The sequence below is a fragment of the Calypte anna genome, chromosome 7 (assembly GCF_003957555.1).
Source record: "Calypte anna isolate BGI_N300 chromosome 7, bCalAnn1_v1.p, whole genome shotgun sequence".
Taxonomy (NCBI): Eukaryota; Metazoa; Chordata; class Aves; order Apodiformes; family Trochilidae; genus Calypte; species Calypte anna.
In genome coordinates, this window is record NC_044253.1 from 5,502,693 (window position 1) to 5,520,843 (window position 18,151).

The 18,151-nt window shown below is 39.2% G+C and overlaps 1 protein-coding gene across 1 annotated transcript in view; it reads left to right on the forward strand.

Annotated features, from left to right (window-relative positions):
* The window catches only part of LOC115598593 (von Willebrand factor D and EGF domain-containing protein-like), a 173,305-nt gene that overhangs the window by 83,981 nt on the left and 71,173 nt on the right, over positions 1-18,151 (forward strand). The window contains exons 12-14 of the mRNA XM_030454378.1: positions 11,811-11,947; positions 12,967-13,128; positions 17,512-17,616. Coding sequence (XP_030310238.1) covers positions 11,811-11,947; positions 12,967-13,128; positions 17,512-17,616 — 404 coding nt within the window. The remainder of the gene's footprint in view (positions 1-11,810; positions 11,948-12,966; positions 13,129-17,511; positions 17,617-18,151) is intronic.

An 18,151-nucleotide genomic window follows, 5' to 3' on the forward strand; every position in this document is an offset into this window, starting at 1 on the left:
CTTGAGAAATATGCTTTCTAGCAAGCTCAGAAGAGAAAACATTAAATAAAAATGTAGCAGAAATTGCTGTTTTGAGCCACCAGTATCTATTTTTCTCTTGAGAAAAAGGCAATGGCATAACTCTGATGTGCAGGCCATGTCTTCCCAAGGGTGCACCTGACCTGGGGAACATTTACCATTCATTTTTCTTTTTTGCACCATACTCATGAGATTATAGATGCCCTCTCAACAGCATCTGTCTACCTGCAGAGGTGTAAAACAACGCTCACTCGTGGCACATTCCACCCCATGAACATACACTGAGAACTTAGTTTTGTACAGAAGAAAAAAAAAACCAAATGTCACAACAGACTGTTACTAAGGCTAGTGAAATTAACTGAAACCAAATGTCACAACAGACTGTTATTAAGGCTAGAGGAATTAGCTGTAATCACTAAAATCTTCTCTGCAAAATATAGATTCTTTTTTTTTTCTTTTTGTAAAACCCTGAACATGCAGCATGGTTCACAGAGATAGAACCCTCAGCCCATGGAAACTTCTGAGCTATTTTATGCATGACAGTTACAATTTTAAGGAAGAACTGCTGTTTCCCAAACATCTGAGTAGACAATAAAACTATTAAGCAATTCATTGTATGTCCCAAATCCCAAAGAAAATATTTAAAATATTTTACATTTTTTCTTAAAAATTGAAAAGCAGCTGATTAAGCAAATCTGACTTTAAAAATTGCCCACAGAGTAATGAAGAAAAAGAAAATCCATCAAAATTTTGAGTTTTTTAAACAAAGGGGCCTCTCTAACATATAAATCTGGGGTTTCTTTGATTGGTTTTGGTTTGGTTTGTTGTTTTATTCCCCAAAATGAAGACACTGAAAATAAAAGGGATCCATTTCCTGACCAAATTTACCTAAGACATCCCAGTATTCACAACAGTGATCAGTAGAGTTGCAAATACATTCTACACCATGGGCTCCATGAATGTTAAACACTTCATAAAATATACCTTTAATCTGTGAATTTCCATGGCTTGACTTTTCCCAAAGCATGTCACCAAAACAGTCCTCAGCTTCTCCATGTGACAGGTGAGTGGGAAGCAGTAGGAACTTCCCCCAGTGTCAGCAGGAATGGCTTGAAGGTTGTCATCAGCCCCTTTAAAGAGAAGGACTCCATTTATTACAGAATATTTATTAGTTAGAGGACTCTGGAATATTTCTTCTCTATATACAGAAGTACAGAAACTGTATATCTATAAAATCACCTGGTTTTGTAAATGCAAATTATAGCAGATCAATACATCCAGCCAGAGGTCAGATCCCCTACAAGGAGATAAAATCTGAGGTCTGGCATGCTGATCACACTGACATTATAATACTTGGAAAAGGTCAACTAGTTAATTTGGTACAGACAAGCAAGATAAGTATTACCCTGAGCTTCACCTTTAGCTGTTCTTGATTTCTGAGTTTTATTCACAACATTTTTAAAAGTTATTTGCTTGTTTTAACATTCCATAGGCAGAAATGTTCTGTGCAGACAGCATGTGATGTAACACCTGTGTGCAGGAAAAGCTCTAGAGCAGCACACAACAGTGATGTGCTGCTTAAATGACAGCTCCAAAGACTGGGAGTCCTCAGAACTGAAGTTCTCTTGACACCACTAAAGCCAGGATTTCACACCAGAAAAGGCTGTTAGAGATGAAGAACTAAAATCAATCTTAAGAAATAAAACCAACAGGAACAGCCTGAGCTCCTAACTTGCAGCTCAGGTGTCCTGACCTGGCTGGCAGTGACAGACCATCAGCACCAGGCAAGGGCAGGCAGGATAAGCCTTTGGTATTAATAAGCAGAGATTCTGCAGGAACAGAACAAAAGGAGGAGAAATTAAGAATGGAATTAGATTTCTGCAGGACATATAAAACTGCTCCCCCTCTTATTTTGAGCTTTGTTGTTTGGGGGTTTTTGTGTGATTGTGGGTTTTTTGGGGGGGTGTTTGGTTTTGGCTTTTTTTGTTTGATTTGGGTTGGGTTTTTGTTTGATTTGGTTTCGTGTTTTGGTTTGTTTTTTTTTTTTAAAGACAGGACCAGAGATGCAGGAGAATGTCTTATTTTGAAATGCTAAAGTTCCATTATTAGGAAAAAATTATCCTTCAGGAGGAGTTGCACAAGTAATGAAGGAGAAGGCAACTCCTTTTTCTGGCCATATATTTTCCCATTAGGCCCCAAACAAATCTCCATCTAATTTTCTCAGGCTGGAATTACAGATGTGAATTAAAACTCCCCCAGGACCAAGGAGGACATCAACATAACTCAGATGTCTCTTCCAAGGTCACCCAATCTCAGCCACATTGCAGATAGAAATGAATGTGTTCTGCCACTGGTCTTGACCAGCACACACCCCCAAAGATGGCTGTGCAGCATTTTAAGGGATTGGCATACAATCCATAATGTAGTTGGAATAATTTAAAATGAAAATATGTAGAAAGAAGATGCAAAGTGTGGCTTGCAGACAGGCTGCCTCCTCTGCTCTGCCCAACCCCAACAGGAGCAGTCCAGGTGGCCAGGGCTCTAATTATCCTCATGAAAACTGCAATTTGTAGTTGAAAGGCACCTCTGAAATCTGGCAGTGCTCCAGAAGCTTAGACTTTCTTAATGTTGCTTAACGTTTCACAAAACCCCCCAACACCTGCATAAGGTGCTTAAAATGTCATTACTACCTGTAATTAAATGCAGAATCCAATTACTGCAGATAGCAAATCAGGCTGGTGCTTACCATTTGTATATATTGACCATGTTGTTTATAAAAAAAAAAAAATCAGGACTAGAGAAGCACACATAGAGTGATGTAATATGCAGATTGTATGAAGCTCTAAAGAGCAATTACAAGATAAAAGGTAATGAGGAATAATAAGGACAAATTAGCTTCAGTGAAGTAATGACACTTGAAGTTTAAATTTCTATGCAGAAACTTCTGGGGAAAAAAAAAGGCCAACAGAGAAATCAGAGAGGAAAAATGATGGTGAGAAGGTGAGAAGTTAACACTTACCTAACACACTTACAGATGTCCCATTTCCATGTTAATCAATTCCAGTAGCATTATTAAGGAGTTCTGTGAACCCAGCTGCATTTTCAGAGCTGTGAGCCACAACCACACAGGTCTCAGATCCATCTGCAACAGCAGTATCACAAATGACACCCTTATTTTTGGACTGGTTATAGAGACCTTTCAGAATATATCACACTGCTTTGGGCTGAGACTTGTTCGTGTGCTCTGATTAAATATTAAAGCACCAACTACTCTTAAAAAATAATTATATTGAGCAACAGTGTGGGATCAGCTATTGCAGTCCCTCAGGTGGGATCTTCTCTCCTCTCCCATGGAAGAATTAGCCCAGAGCTTTAAATCAGGCCAACCATGCAAGCTGAGGATGAAGTATAAATTATAGATATCTCACGTAATTGTGCTTTATTTATAAGCTTAATTACTGTTTTCCAGAAGAAAAATGTGGGAGATTTTTAAAGAAAAGATGTGAACTGTTTTGAAATCCTCAAGTGAAAGGGGACAGAGGATTTCAGTTCTCTACATCAAATCTGCTTTGGAGATTTCATATGGGAACATATTGACTTTGAAATAAATATGTTTCTCCCACTTCTATCAGTTCAGAGGTCTTTAAATTCCAGATGATGGTGCCATAATGATTATTTAAGTGCTGTCAGTCTGTCAAATAGATGGATACTTTCTGGCACATGCAATATGGGTTTTGTTGACATGATACATCACAACAGCACAGACAACCATCAGGGTGTTTGGGTCAATAGAAGCTCTCTATGCATAAATTAAGACTACACAAACTAAAACATGTATACTAGACAGGATATCTACAGAGAAACATCCTACTCACTGTAGGTAAAGGTGGTAGACTCTGTTTTTATGACCATCCTGCAGTGCTGGTCTGACCAGTGAATTACATTTAATAGCACCAGAAATGGTCTCAGAAGTAATTACCTGAAATTGTGGAATTTGTCTGTTCCTTCCAGAAGGATTGAACAGGTTTTTAAATTTTTTAGATTGTTAAACAAAGAAAAAAAGTAACCAAGCTTATTAGCCTAAAGACAAAACACTTTATATGGCAGTGAGGATGCAAAATGCCAACAACAGTATGAATTTTTCAAAACTGGATATCAAAAGAAAAGTCAAACATGCTTGTGAGAACAGAAAACACCCTCCTACTGTTAAACTTCTTGCCAAAACAGAATGCTGTAACTTAAAAAAAAAAGAAATTATGAAATGGCATTTTTCTTTCAAAAGCTTTTCTTTTCAAATTCAAAGTCAATGGAATTAATCCTCCTCTTTGTTATAATTCCCCTGACTTTGTTGGACACAGTATTATCACAGTCACTGTTACTACTACTTGGATGAAGTTACCAAAAAAAGATTATGTCTCTTCTTGAAAAAATACTTTTTTTTTTTTTCTCTCAAATTAATTATTTCCTTTTACATTCCATGAGTCTTCTTTATCTCAGCCCACTGAGGGAGGTCTGAAAACTGTCCATGTCTGTGCCTTCCCCCATTCACTTAATAACTGATGGATAGCAAGTGATGCAGTGGTATTATTTTACAGTTTACAAGGTAACTCAACTGTTTCTAACAAATACATTTCTCTTCAGTAATGATTTCCATAAAGCAAGGAACACTTCATACAGATGTCTATACACTAGGGCAACATATAGCACGCTTTAATATGATGCTTTCTTCCCACTGGGATTGTGTTCTTTACATAGAGTTTTAAGATATTAGGAATATATTCTTATTTCCTTCAAGTTGACATTCAAGAAGTTTCATTAAGATAGCAATACTTTCTAAAAGAGGGTCTGCATAACTTGAAAATGAAAACCTTTCTTTTCAGACCTGCAATCTCCACTTAATGCCAATTTTTTTCTTCAGCTTACTAGATTATATTGGAAAATGGATAAAAATAAATATGAAAATACATATCATGCAATTCAAGATATTGGTTTCAGCTACTCGTGTCCTTCCTAGTGAAACCTGTTTATGATTTAATACTGAATGCAAACTGGAAAAAAAATATCTAAAACATTTGTTTGCAAAACATGCTGTTCCTTTCTCCCTGGCAGACATTGAGCAGTGGGCCTCATCCTGATAATAATGATATCTTATAGGAATGAAATTATTCTATAGTATCTACAGATCTAGGCCATAAACATTTACATCAATATATTCTTTTCAGGCTAAACACAAAGGTGTCATAGTGTTCATAATTACAAATAAGCATAATGAGTATCAAAGCTTTAAGATTACTTGTCCAAAAAGATATTTTTAAACATAGGACTTACCTGCTTTTGAAAATAACACTCTTGCATTTTTAGAATGAATGAACACTTCCAACCACAAAAAATTTAGTAAGAAATACAAAATTTACAATGGAAACACACTTAAGAATCAGAAGAAAAAAGAACTGTGAACCTAGCCCCCCACCTATACATCCTGACTGGCACCTGTGTTTTATATTGATGGATGTTTCCTTGTCACATAAAACACATTTTTGGGTAATTCTCAGGGACTGACCAGCTTCGTGGTAGTTTTGAAGCTTTTTCTTCCTTTCATAGCAATTTTTAGAGGTATTTTTTGATGGTGCAGATGCAATAAGCATGCATCTGTGAAGGCAAACATCAGTATCAGCCTTAATCTACTGTTTTAACTGCCAGTTTTTTCCATTCAAAGCACAGACCTGGCTGAGGGGGAAGAGGGCTATTAGCTTGATAGTTACAAAGTCAATACAAACTGAATTTTAAAAGGATATCCAATCCTCATGGTAAGGGACATGGAAGGTTGCATGCTCAGTGATCCATACAATACCCTGCAAATCAGATCAGTGAGATCAGTCTTTGCTGGTGATTAGTTTATTTGCTTTAATGCAAAGCAGTGAAAGCAGTTCAGCAAGACATGGGGCTAAACAAAACCATTTGCTCAAGTATATAAAATTAAATGCTAGAAAAGTTTACAAAATTATGTCTGATTTAAACTGACCAAAGCCAGACACTCCAGATGCATGCCTATAACTTCTTTACATCAGGCTGCTTGCAGGCACCACAGGAAATTTCAGCCTTAAATCTTGTTAAATCCAAAGCAAAACAAAAAGCCCTGAACAACCAACCTCCCTCACCAAATACTCACACAACTCACATGTGATAAATAACAAATTTCTGACAGTTTATGAGCTATAGACTTAAAACCTGCAAAACATTAAAAGGAGGGATTTAAACTGACTAAATGCAAAAATATAGAGCAAACCTGTGATGCTTTCATATCATGCTTTGTGTCGTGTAAAGAACCCACAATCTACCTGAACAGAATGTTCAGTCAGTTGTGAATAAAAACCCAAGTGTAATAATTAGATCTTATTTTACTTCAGTAAAGGCAAAGATGGGAAAATTGCTAAAAATAACCATTTGGATACCAATGTGGACATTAAGGAACATGACAACACCCTCATGCCAAAATCCTTTTGAGTGCCATCACTGCAGTCACTTCTGGAGAGCTGCAAGATGTCAGCAGGGGTTCTGCTTTTAAGTGTTCTCAGGGGACTGAAGCTGAGACCTGCTTTGGTGTGCCAGGAATGCACAACCAGATCTTACATTTTACCACCTACCCATCTAGAAACAAGGCAATATTTCATAGTTAACAGTTCAAGCTTCTTGACCAGTGATAGGACAAGGGGTAATGGGTGTAAATTGGAGCACAGGAGGTTCAAGTTGAATATTCGAAAAAATTTTTTTACTGTAAGGGTGACAGAGCCCTGGAACAGGCTGCCCAGGGGGGTCGTGGAGTCTCCTTCACTGGAGACATTCAAAACCCGCTTGGACACGTTCCTGCACGATGTACTCTAGGTGGCCCTGCTCTGGCAGGGGGGGTTGGACTAGATGATCTTTCGAGGTCCCTTCTAACCCCTAGGATTCTATGATTCTATGATTCCTTTCTGTTGCTGAGTTGCTAGCAAGCCTTTTAAAAATAGGAGGATCAAATAAACATAAAATGTCATAGTGACATTTCTAAAGCAAAAATAATTTGCCGTGTTGTTGCAGCACATGGATGCTTTTCTTGTGAAATGGCGCCAGCCTTTTTCTCATGCAGTGAATGCTTGCAAAATGTTTTCCCCACTTCTCAGATCCGTACTGGGTACCAGGGACTCTCAAAGGAGAAAGCCAGATTCACCCCACAACAGCTTAAAAATCACAAGTCTGTAGTTTGGCACTATGGCAAGCTCTGGTTGTCTGAGAACTGGTTCTGGAAGCAAGGACAAGCAGTCTTCATTTAAAAGCCAGGGAGGTCACTTGCTCTGTGCAAGCTGTTTAAGCATCAGTCTGCTCTGATTCAGAACCTCCATAACTGGTACCAGGTTATGTGGTACTGGTCCACAGCCATGCCAGAAAGCTCTGGCACAGCCCCTTGCTCAACCAGCTGTATAATTTCAAGAATGGAGCAACTAGAAAATATGGGCAACTTTCTTTTGTCCTTCAGCAAAACTGTGACCATACTCAGTGGTTATGATCTGGTTCTTACTTTTCTTTTCATTAGGTTGCTTGTTTATCATCCTGATCAAGAAAAGCAGGGCAGTCCTTTTCCTTCTCTTAATTTCAAGAAAATTCTTGCCAGTTTTCATTTCAGGTCTGCTGCTCTAGCCCAAAGTTCCATGTGTAGCATTCAAACACTGCACAAGAATGTTTATTTGTTCTAGGATAATTTTCTAATAAAAAATGGAAACCAAACATAAACCATATCTATCCATCAATAAGACTTTAACAATTGAAGTTTAAGAGTATTTATTTTGTGTTAACTTCTCCATTTTACTTCTCTATGTGTGCACACTGATAATTTCCATATTATACTACATTGAATATCTATAAAAACAATTGTGTACTTATGCAAGAGGTTTTTTTAATGTCTGTTATGTAGCCTGTGCTCTGTCAGGTTTGACTCATGTAAACAAGTCAAAGAAACAGCACTGTCAGCAGCTCTGAACTTACTCATCTTCCCTGCAAATTACTACTGGGAGTAAAGCAGAGGGATAGGGAGGGTCCCTACCTCCTGAGGGAGCCCAACACAAGCACTGCAAACCAAACAGGAAAGATCCCTTTCTTCTAATTGCCTGAGGTCTGAAGGCCCTTTACGTGAAACCTTCAACTCGAGTCCTCTCTCCTTTTTATTCCAAGACAACTTTATTAAAACCTGAGACTTTTTTTTCCACCAATGTCTTCTGCTGTTCCTCAGTGCCCCAGTGTGATGCTCTGCCAGGCAACAGACACATTTAGGGTGTTTATTCACTGTGTGTGGACCAGGCACTAGAGAAGCATCAAGGTGCCCATGTCTGGGCCACTGGATGTGAATCCACAGCTCCATAAATCCTCCTCCATAACCTGACTGCAGCCTGCCATTCACCTCAGCCCCAGGTGCAACCCTGAGCTTCCGTTTTTAATTTAGCAGTGAAAGCCAAAATACCTTTTTGGTCATACAGAGAAAAGAAAGGATGTTCTGTCCCAGGTTTCATTATATTTTGGAATTCACACTCCTAAACATAAATTATTGCTGATCAAGCAGGCCATACTTTTCACAAGCTTGTTCCATGCACTGATTTCTCACAGATTTCTCTCCTGCTTCTAACTTGCCCCTCTGCAGACATCTGACCCAGGCCTCCATGACCTCCTCTTTCTCTGGATATGTGAACTTGTGCCCTTATTCTCACCTTTGTGATATTTCCCAGCTCTTTCCTTTGCCACTGTCTTTTTTCCTTCCAGTCTTTTGCTGAACTATTTGCAGCTCTCTTGCTAAGGTTTCTCAGGCTCTCCAGCATTTCCTTCTTACACCTCCACCTTTCTGGCCCATCAGTGCACAGGGTTATTAACCACCCATCCACTAACATGGGAAGGATGAACAGCAAGCAGCTGAACATTGATGGTGTTTCCCCAGCCAGAGCAGGATCTGTCTGGGTGAGTACCCTGCTAATGACTGTCATGAGACATTTCTGACACTAATGTCACTGAGATTTCACCTTCCAGGTTTGGTTAAAACTGGTTAACACACAACAAAACTAGAAGCCTGAGGGAAAGACAGACAGAAAACCACATTACAAACAGATGCCTACAATTCCTATGAGGAATTTCATTTTAAAAACCAGTTAGATTAAAGCTAGTGATAATTTTTAAAACCATATTGTCTATACTGAAGTTTAAGGTCTGACCTCTGGTATCCACTTGTTTAAAACTGAGATTTTCTACTTTCATCTTCCACCAGACTTTCTCCTCCTTCTTCCTCTCCGTCCAATACTCCCTGCAAAAGGCCTTGATAAAATTCTCCATGTTCTGAGCCTCACATCTTCAGCTGGCCAGAAATGAAGCAATAGAGCATTAAATTAGATATGATCTCCCAGACAAGAGTTCTGTCTATTCCTCCCATTGGAGCAATCCCAGCTGAAGACTGCTCTGCTTCATGTGGTCAGCTGAGGTAACAGAACAGAACAGACTCAAAAAAACCATCTCACTCTCCTCCTTCCTCACCATCTTCATCAAACTAAAGAAAATGCAAAGTGTATTTTTCTTTCATGAACCTTTAACCCCTTCCACCAGAAAAAGAAATCTCATTTTCACCCTGATTAAAAGCAAATCTTGAGAGAAGATGCTCAAAGGATGTATGGCAACATATGTCCTCCAGATTTAAATCAGTTCAAAGATGTTGTATGAAAGTGTGTACAGAATGGTTTGAGAAATAAATGTAAAATGCCACACTGGTACTTCAAATCATTTCAGAAAGTTCTGAGGCAGGATAATATTGACCTGGCCCTGACATGATTGTGGCACAGTAGTGTCTGGATGCTCATAAAGATGTAAGGAAAGCCTTGGGGAAGCACACAGGACTCACTGAGAAGCAATGAACCCAAAAGTGCTTTCCTGGAAAAGAATCAGCTACAGGAGCACTTTCCTTTCTCTCACTCCTTCCCAGGCTGTGAGGTTTTACTCCACCCTCAGAAGCCTGAAAAATCTGCAAAGGCAATGAAAATGTTCATGCAGTCCAAGCTACCTCAGTACTAGTGGGGCTTACTGTTAAAATATCATGAAAAATATTAAGCTTTTTTAAAAAAAATTTTTATGCACTCACTGCAGAAGGCAATTTATCTAAACCATTGGCTAGATCTGACTAATAGTTTTGTAAATTACAGAAATCTACAACTAACTGATGACTGCTGATAAGCTGTAAACCATGTCTCTTATAAATATCGTAAGGTGTCCAACAGTCCTGCTAATAATGCTGCAAAAAAAAAAAAATAAAGAAAAGCTAAAAGTATTTCAGAAGTACAGAAAGTCCTTTCACTATTTTTCACCTTTATGCTGTTTTCCTTCCTTTCTCTGGAAAAATGAGAGTTGTGGAGCTATGTTGTTATGGGTTGTAATCTGGTAGGATCTAGGCAGTGTTTCACTGCTTTCATCCTACTTCCAGCTGAAATGGCAGAGCCCTAAAGGAACAGTGAGCTACAGGGGAAGGTTATCAGCTCAGCTCAGGGTGCTCAGCTCCTTGAATCAGAGCTCAGCCAATGTACCACTAAAATATTAGGTGATACAAAGCTTCTGTTTCAGATAAACTACAACTCAGAGAAAACTGATGAACAATCCTGCATTGCCAGAGCAGTGGGGATGAGGCAGGGAAGAGAAGCTAAGCAGCCTCTTCCCACTGCATAATAAGTTACACTACACCATGCCTCCAAGGGCTCCCAGTCATGCCCCAACTATCAAGTGCCATTAAGGAAGCCCTAAGTAAATTTTCTGCTCTGTGTTACTTGTCCTCATAATGGCTTTTCTTTCTCCTGAACATTAGAAGTCGAAATATTATCAACAAAAATACAAAGCTATGGTCCCAACAGGTGCTACCATAGGGTATTAGAGACCTTCTGAGTGTTGTGATCCAAGTGCCTGTGTAAATATCTGCCCAATCATATTTTTTTCTAAATTAAAGATGTGAATTTTGCCATCCAATAAACTCACATACTGACACAAAACAAAAACAAGATGAAAGCAATGAGCAATTTTAAACATTGAATATCTAAAGTACAACAGAACACAAATGAACCTTTACCTGAGAATCATAAAACATTTTAAAACCAATAATGGGTAAAATTCAACCTTGTAAGGGGGGCACAGCACAGGTTGTACATCACTTAAACCCTACTTAAGGTCTCAAAATAGGATTTAGGTGAAACTTAGCTGGTGCATGACATTTGTTCTGACACTGTGCAGAGCTGAGTGCCACCTATTAATGACTTAGCCCTCACAAGCAAGCATTCCTTTGAGGATCATTACTTTTATTGTATCCATAGCTTTTGGAAAAAGAAAAGACTTTTTTGCACTGCTGTTTCACATTATGAGGAGCCTGGTAGCAAGGTCATTTTCCATGGCATGACACTCTGTCCTCTCAGCTGTGCTCCCAGCCTATTACCTGGGTCAGCACAAGTATTGGCACTGAGGACCTTTTACCATGAAGCTGCAGCCTCAGTTAATTGACTGCATGAGCCACCTAACACTCAGTGATAGATCTTGCAGAGTGGGGTGTGCAGAGCAGTGATTCAATGGAGGTTTGCTGCTTCTCCTTTCTGTGATCTGTTTTTAAAGAGAAACTCCTAGGGGAGGTGGGAAGACCCTTCCAAGGAAAAGAACTAAACCAAAGCAACCAGGAACAACAACTGCAAAATCTCTGCTGAAGCAGAACAGCAGCTAAGTGCTCCTCTCTAAAGCTTTCTGTCTCACCCTCTCAGAGCAGGCTTTGGAAATCAGAGGCTTGGAGAATGAGGGTCTCTGCAATGTCCGAGCCTCTGACTGTAGCAGGGTCCGGGTGTTTGGCCTTGGATTCCAAGAGTCACCCAGCCTGAGCTGTGAGGTCACCAGGTTAATGGTAAGTAACTTCCCAGGGTTAGTCCAGTATTGATGATACAGTAAAACTCTGACACGTTTTTATTAAAGTCTTTTACCCTGCACAGTGCCACAGAGGGCTGCAAGCACCTTCCCAACCCATTGCCAACATATTTGCTGTTAAGAAGGGGAACTAAGGCAGCTCAGCCCTTTCCAGGAGTAGTTCCTTGGAAATGCAAAGCTCTGCACTCTTGGTAATTTTCTCTGTGGGCCTTTGTTTTTACTCATTGGGTTCAGCTACACTGTAGTCCAGTGAAGCCTGAAATGACACTATTATTTCTCTTTGTGCATCTGGAATCACTACACTTGGTTTTCCACTTGGTTTTTCTAAACGTATTTGAGTGCTAATTTTTGTGGTTAAATATAAAGTTTCCTCAATATAGTTACAGAAGCTCTTATGTAATGACTGATAAACCCATCTTTTGCTAAAACCTTCATTTTATTATAAAAAAGTACAGATGGGCAATGGTAGGACTGGATTACTTGATGTATCAGCATACCCAGATATGAAGGGTTTGATTCATCTCATAAATCCACCTCATAAAAGATGTTCAGCCTGATTTCCACTCAGTGCTAACATGCAAATGAGGCACAGCAGAGATTTGCCTACCATGTGTGCTTTGGGCTCCTGAGGCTCTTGGCAAACATTGATGTCTGGTGCAGCTGATCTGGATAAGAAGCAGACACCTCCTTCAAGGAGCAAGGATCTGGCTGCTGAGGTCCAGGAGCAAACACAAAGTTGTTCCACCATGTTCCCCTGTCTCATCCCAGCTGCTCATCCTAAGTGCAGACCACAGCACTTCCTAAAATCAATAGAGCACTTTCACACAGAGATGAGCAGGGCTTGCTCCTTACTGTGCCTATAGCATCTGCATCATTTCTTTAAGATAAACCTTCTGGAAATGCCTTACATTATTAATTAGAAATATAAACATATATGGGCAACTGAAATTTCTCTTTATGAGCCTTCAGTTTCTGCATTCTTCTTCTCTTTTACTCTAGCATCTCAGTGGTGAATGGATATCAAGAGAACAAGAACACACAAAAGCAGATTTTCTCAGCTCTGAGGCTGTTGACTGCAAGATTCCTCTCCTGAGCATCACAGAGACAGAGGCTGTGCACTTTGTGGCTGGCGATGAGCCATTTGCAAGATGGCAAGTGAAAGTAGGAATTTCTTCTGTTTCTAAGAAATGATTTAGAAGGAGACAATCAGTTGTCATGGTAAATTAAAATGGAAAGAACAGCTTGCTTCATCCAGAAATTAAAATGCCTCTAAGAAATACTCACCTTAATGTCATCCAAGAAAAAAAAAACAAACCAGTATATAACTGAAACAATAACAGTTAAAAACAAGTGTCTTTTCAGACAATCCAAAAGTGCAAATTACAATAATTTCTCCAGGTAATCACCTGAGACTGATGCAGTTGTACTAATCAATTGGTGATCATTAGTATTTAATTTCTGAAAGCCCCAACTTAAACTCCTGATGAAGCAGCAAGTATCAGACAGCTCTGACTGCCTGGATGCAAGGGTGATGATTGTGCAGTGCAGGAGCAGAACACTGGCTGCCTCCTGGGCAGGAGGTGAGGGCTGGCACAGCCTGAGCACAGATGTCATCTCCATGGTCTGAAATGACTGCAGGAAGAGGTGTGTGCAGTATCTGCTCATGCTGGGTTCTTTGCTGTGGTCTCAGCCCCTTTTGTTCACAAAATTATACCTATTTTCTAAATATTTCCAGGAAATCAGTGCCTTACTGCCTCTGCACCTGCTACCCTGGGTCTCGTTCTCAGCCTGGATGACAATTTTCTGTAGATTGGTTGCTTTTTTCAAGACTGAGATCACTTACAGGCTTCATAGCTAACAGAAGTATATTACTATGGTAGAAAGACTGAAGATATGTTTTGAAAATTGCAGCATGTAAAAACGATAAGTGTAAAAACAGTCACTGCAGTGTTACCTGTCCTGCACTCCACAGCATTCTGTACCCAAGACTGAGGACTCTGCTGCCATTGGGCTCAGGGGAAACAAAGATGTTTTACAGCAAACATTTTCTACCTGGTAATTTATTTAAAATAGATAAGGAGCTGTGTTTTAGGAGATTGGTTTAAGATATCTGTGAGAGTAAAGGTTGGCTGTCAGATGGTGCAGGAGTCCTTGAGCTGGAGAAAGAGTCATCAGGGTGGGCAGACACCAGAGCTGGATTGGGAGAGCATTTCCTCTGCTTAGGGCTCCAAAGCTTCTGAGGAGACACCGATCTCTGCCAACTGAGATGAAATGTTGCTTCATGATGGAAAGATCCCAGAGGGGAACACCCCTTCACAGCTAACATTTCTGCATGTGCAATGAAACTAGGATATCTGCCTTGCCACACAGGTGTACCACAATACAGTTTGCTTTCAAGCACTTCCTTTCAGCCCTTGGGGAAGCCTGTACCATTTCTCTTATTTTTCCTTTCAAAACACAGAAAACAGAATTCAAAACAGAATATCTCTTTCTTTCTATTTGAATTCAAGAAAGCCTTTGCAACCATAAGCCTTCTGCCCCTTCACTCTCCTTCAAATCCTGTAGAATAAAACAGGTTCATGGCTGTGCAGTGTATGGACAATTAAATTGTCTCAGTTCAGTCTGTCCTGCTGCATGCAAGTCCCAGTTCTCCTGTGCATCTTTTTGCTGAAGAAACTGGGAAGGTGAAGCTCAGCAGTCTGTCTCAAATGCAGCTGACCTTACATGGTGCCACAGAGAGCAAAAAATGGGGCTTTTCCACATAAATTATCTGAAATGAATCCCACAAATGTTCAAAAATTTGTGTCCCAGAAAGTTTATGAGAAGACTTACTGGAACACTGATCTTCTGGGTTACGTTAATTGGTATAATTTTAAAATGTTGGTAAAAGCTATTTTCAGAACCACAAACCAAAACAATTCTTCCTGGAAGTATCACTATTCAATATTTTCAGAATCCCTCCCTTCATCCCAAATCAAATCTCAGAGGAGTCAGTAAAGTTTCACAGAAGCTTTTTCCACTGCTTGAAAAGCCCTCATTCATTTTATCTGCTTTTGGTTCAGATTTTGCTCATTCTTTCCATGACATGCTGCTGAACATAGATAAGAAAGTACACCAGAGTATTTGGTATAACTAGGTTAGATATCAAAATACAAACTCTTACTTGGGCAACAGATGACTTGGGCTGTCCACACAGATGCCTGGGTGAAGAGGTGAAAGCTTGGCAGGAACTCATCTAATCTGGGCAGCAGGTCTCTCAGCTATCCTCATTTCCTTATCATTGCCTGTATTTGTCAGTGGCAGAAAAAAAAAAAAAAGCTAAAAAGACAGTGAGGCAGAAACTGAATTTGAACTCAGCAAGTTTTTACAGCTTTAATTTTTCATTTACAAACTCTTGTATGAGTTAAAATTCCATGTTGATAATGAGTGATCCAAATAGCCAGGACTGTTTTGTGATGAACCAAATGCTTCAGGCAGAAGTGATGGATTTCCTGAGTGTCCTGGCTGCTTATCCTGAAGTGGCTCTGTCTTTCCAGATGATACCAAGGTTCAAACAATCAAGGCAAAACTTTAAGAATGTTTTTGCCTTTTAAGGGCCAACTGAATTTGGAGAGATTTGTTCAGCTTAGGTCTCATTGAAGAGTTTGTTCCACATCACTAAAGTGACTAATAGAAAAGCAATTAAAATGGCTATAAACCAGCCCAATTCTAAAAAGACACCAAAATGGATGTTTATAATAGAATGTAGAAAAAAATACAGATTAAAACAACTCATCAAATTGGCAAGAGCTACATTTCACTCATGATGCTCACTTCAGACAGAATAATTAGTGCAATTTTAGAGCTTTTTATATTTTTCCCTGTGTTCTCATTTCTTTACCTATTATTAGTGCACTGGTATTAAGACAACATTGGATGCTTTGGTAAAGGAGTGAAATGAAATGCAAATTGCATTAGGAATAATCTTAATGGAAGTCTTGCTGCCAATAAGCACTGTCTTTCAATCAAGAGCAGCTCTTGAGGAGGGTTACCTATGGCTGGTTTTTTTTGTTCAAACTGCAACACAACTTCCTTCTTTTAAGAGTTTTTACCTTCAGTATAACACATAATAAGTAGCATCTTGATTTAATATTATGTACAAGGTTTTGTTTATCCCTTTTCCCCTGAAAACTGTATCAATGAATTTTACTCCCATTTAAATTATGCCAAACAAGTTCTCTTTCACATTTTCAAATTCTGTGTACCAGTGAGGACTGCCAGATTACCTCCCTGGTCAGCTGCTGCAGAAACAAACTCTCTTGGCTCATGTATCAGTGCATTTTAAGCTACAAACCATGACATGTGACATTGTGTGAGTCTACCGTACTCTGTTCTAGAAGCTTTCAGATCACTCTAAGTTAATTTAATGCTGATTGATGCTTTTTATGAAACTTAATTTTTACTCTGTGCACTTCCAGTTCTGTTTAATTTAACATGCATTCTTTCTGTGAACTAAAGTAGTTTATTAATTGATAAAAAAGCTTTAACAAAGACTTTTACAAGGTCAAGACTAAAGGGACTGAGGATGTTTCAGCTTCAGAGTCAAAGGAGATATGGAAGAGAGCCTGGAGGTTGTTTTTATAGGAAGAGGACAGAAGGGGTACCCGAGGGATACAAAACAAGGGCTTTGTTGGATTTGCTAAACAACACCTTTAGTCTGGCTGTGCAAATCCAAAACCTAAAAAATATCTGACATAGAAGGCTTTGCTTTCCTTCTGGTGTTTATCACTTCTTACAGCATGGCTTTTGACAATGTTTTGGGGTGCTCTTTAACATTCACAAGTCTCAAGAGGTGTCTCAAAGCTTTCTCAAAGTTGAACCCTTTCCACACTAATCTGATTATCTTCTCATTTTTTTTTTGTGGAAAAAAATAAAGTTTTAACTCATTTCACCCTTTCTTGTTGTGTAAGCACTCATATATGAAAAATTCCATGCTAAGGCTTCTACATTACCCACATGTACAGGGAACTCTGAGCTGAGACAAAGATCTAATATACATTCCTATGGAAATGGGACTGCTGTTGTCTGGTATTATCCACTCCAGCACTTCTGTTAAAGTTTCTTTTTAAAAAATCACTGAAATAACATGCATTCTCTCTTTTGTTTAACCCCAGGAGCTTACTTACTGATTTGCCATTGGTAAGTGGTCCTGAATCTCAGCCAAAAATCTTAATTTCATTGCACAACTCCCTGAAAGACATTGTAGTACTTGAGTACCAATGCAGTTTCCCTAAAGGTATCAAAAAACCCTCAGAAAAAAAAAAAAAAGTAATCAGAAAAATTGAATGCCAGTTAAGCCAAAAGATCTTTTGGTTATTATTAAATAGTTTCCACTTTGGAGCATTAAGCAATTTATTAGCTTGCAGCAGACCCACTCACAAATGGTTTAATTTATCTTGCTGGCAAGCCTCCAGTTCAAGGGTGCAACAGTGCCTGCTCCAAAATGAGCAGACAGTCTCCATATGGAACATTATTACTTATAAGGATGATTTTTGTATCATTTAGATCACTAATGATGGCTTCCAGTACAGTAATTCCAGAGTGCTGACCCTGTACGACGCAGTCTGCCAGGAGTGCCAATCCCAGCCAACCGGACTTTGTAAATTAAAGGTAATTTAAAGAGCATAAAGGTTTAATATGGATCATTCATCTCTCCCTTAGCCCTCTCCCTCCCTTTGATGTACTGCATGTAATAACTGCTTTAGAAGAGGAAAATCTATTTCATAGGTCAGTTGCACAGCCTAACACTTTTCTTTTATGTATTTCACCATCTCCTGTCAGAGATTTATTTTTTCATATTTACATGGGGTATGAATACCTGATAGAGCATCCTTTATGGTGGACCTCTAGCAGACACTTCCAGAAAGACCAGAGTTGACAATATTTCTCCTTTTCAGTGGTTAATGCAGGTAAATGAGACTCAGGAGTCTCTCCTGAAAGGCACTTTAACTTAACTCCTAAAGTGTCTCTGCTGGTAAGCTATCAAACCTCTCCCAGCCTCTTTGGTGAGGGCACTGTAACTGTAAGGTACATCAGTTCCATCCCCATTTTCTGCCTTAGCAAGAGGTGTATTAAGATGCATGTTTTACAGTTTTTGTCATGTGAAAACACCCTTGAGAGAACACAAAACATTCTCGTTTACATT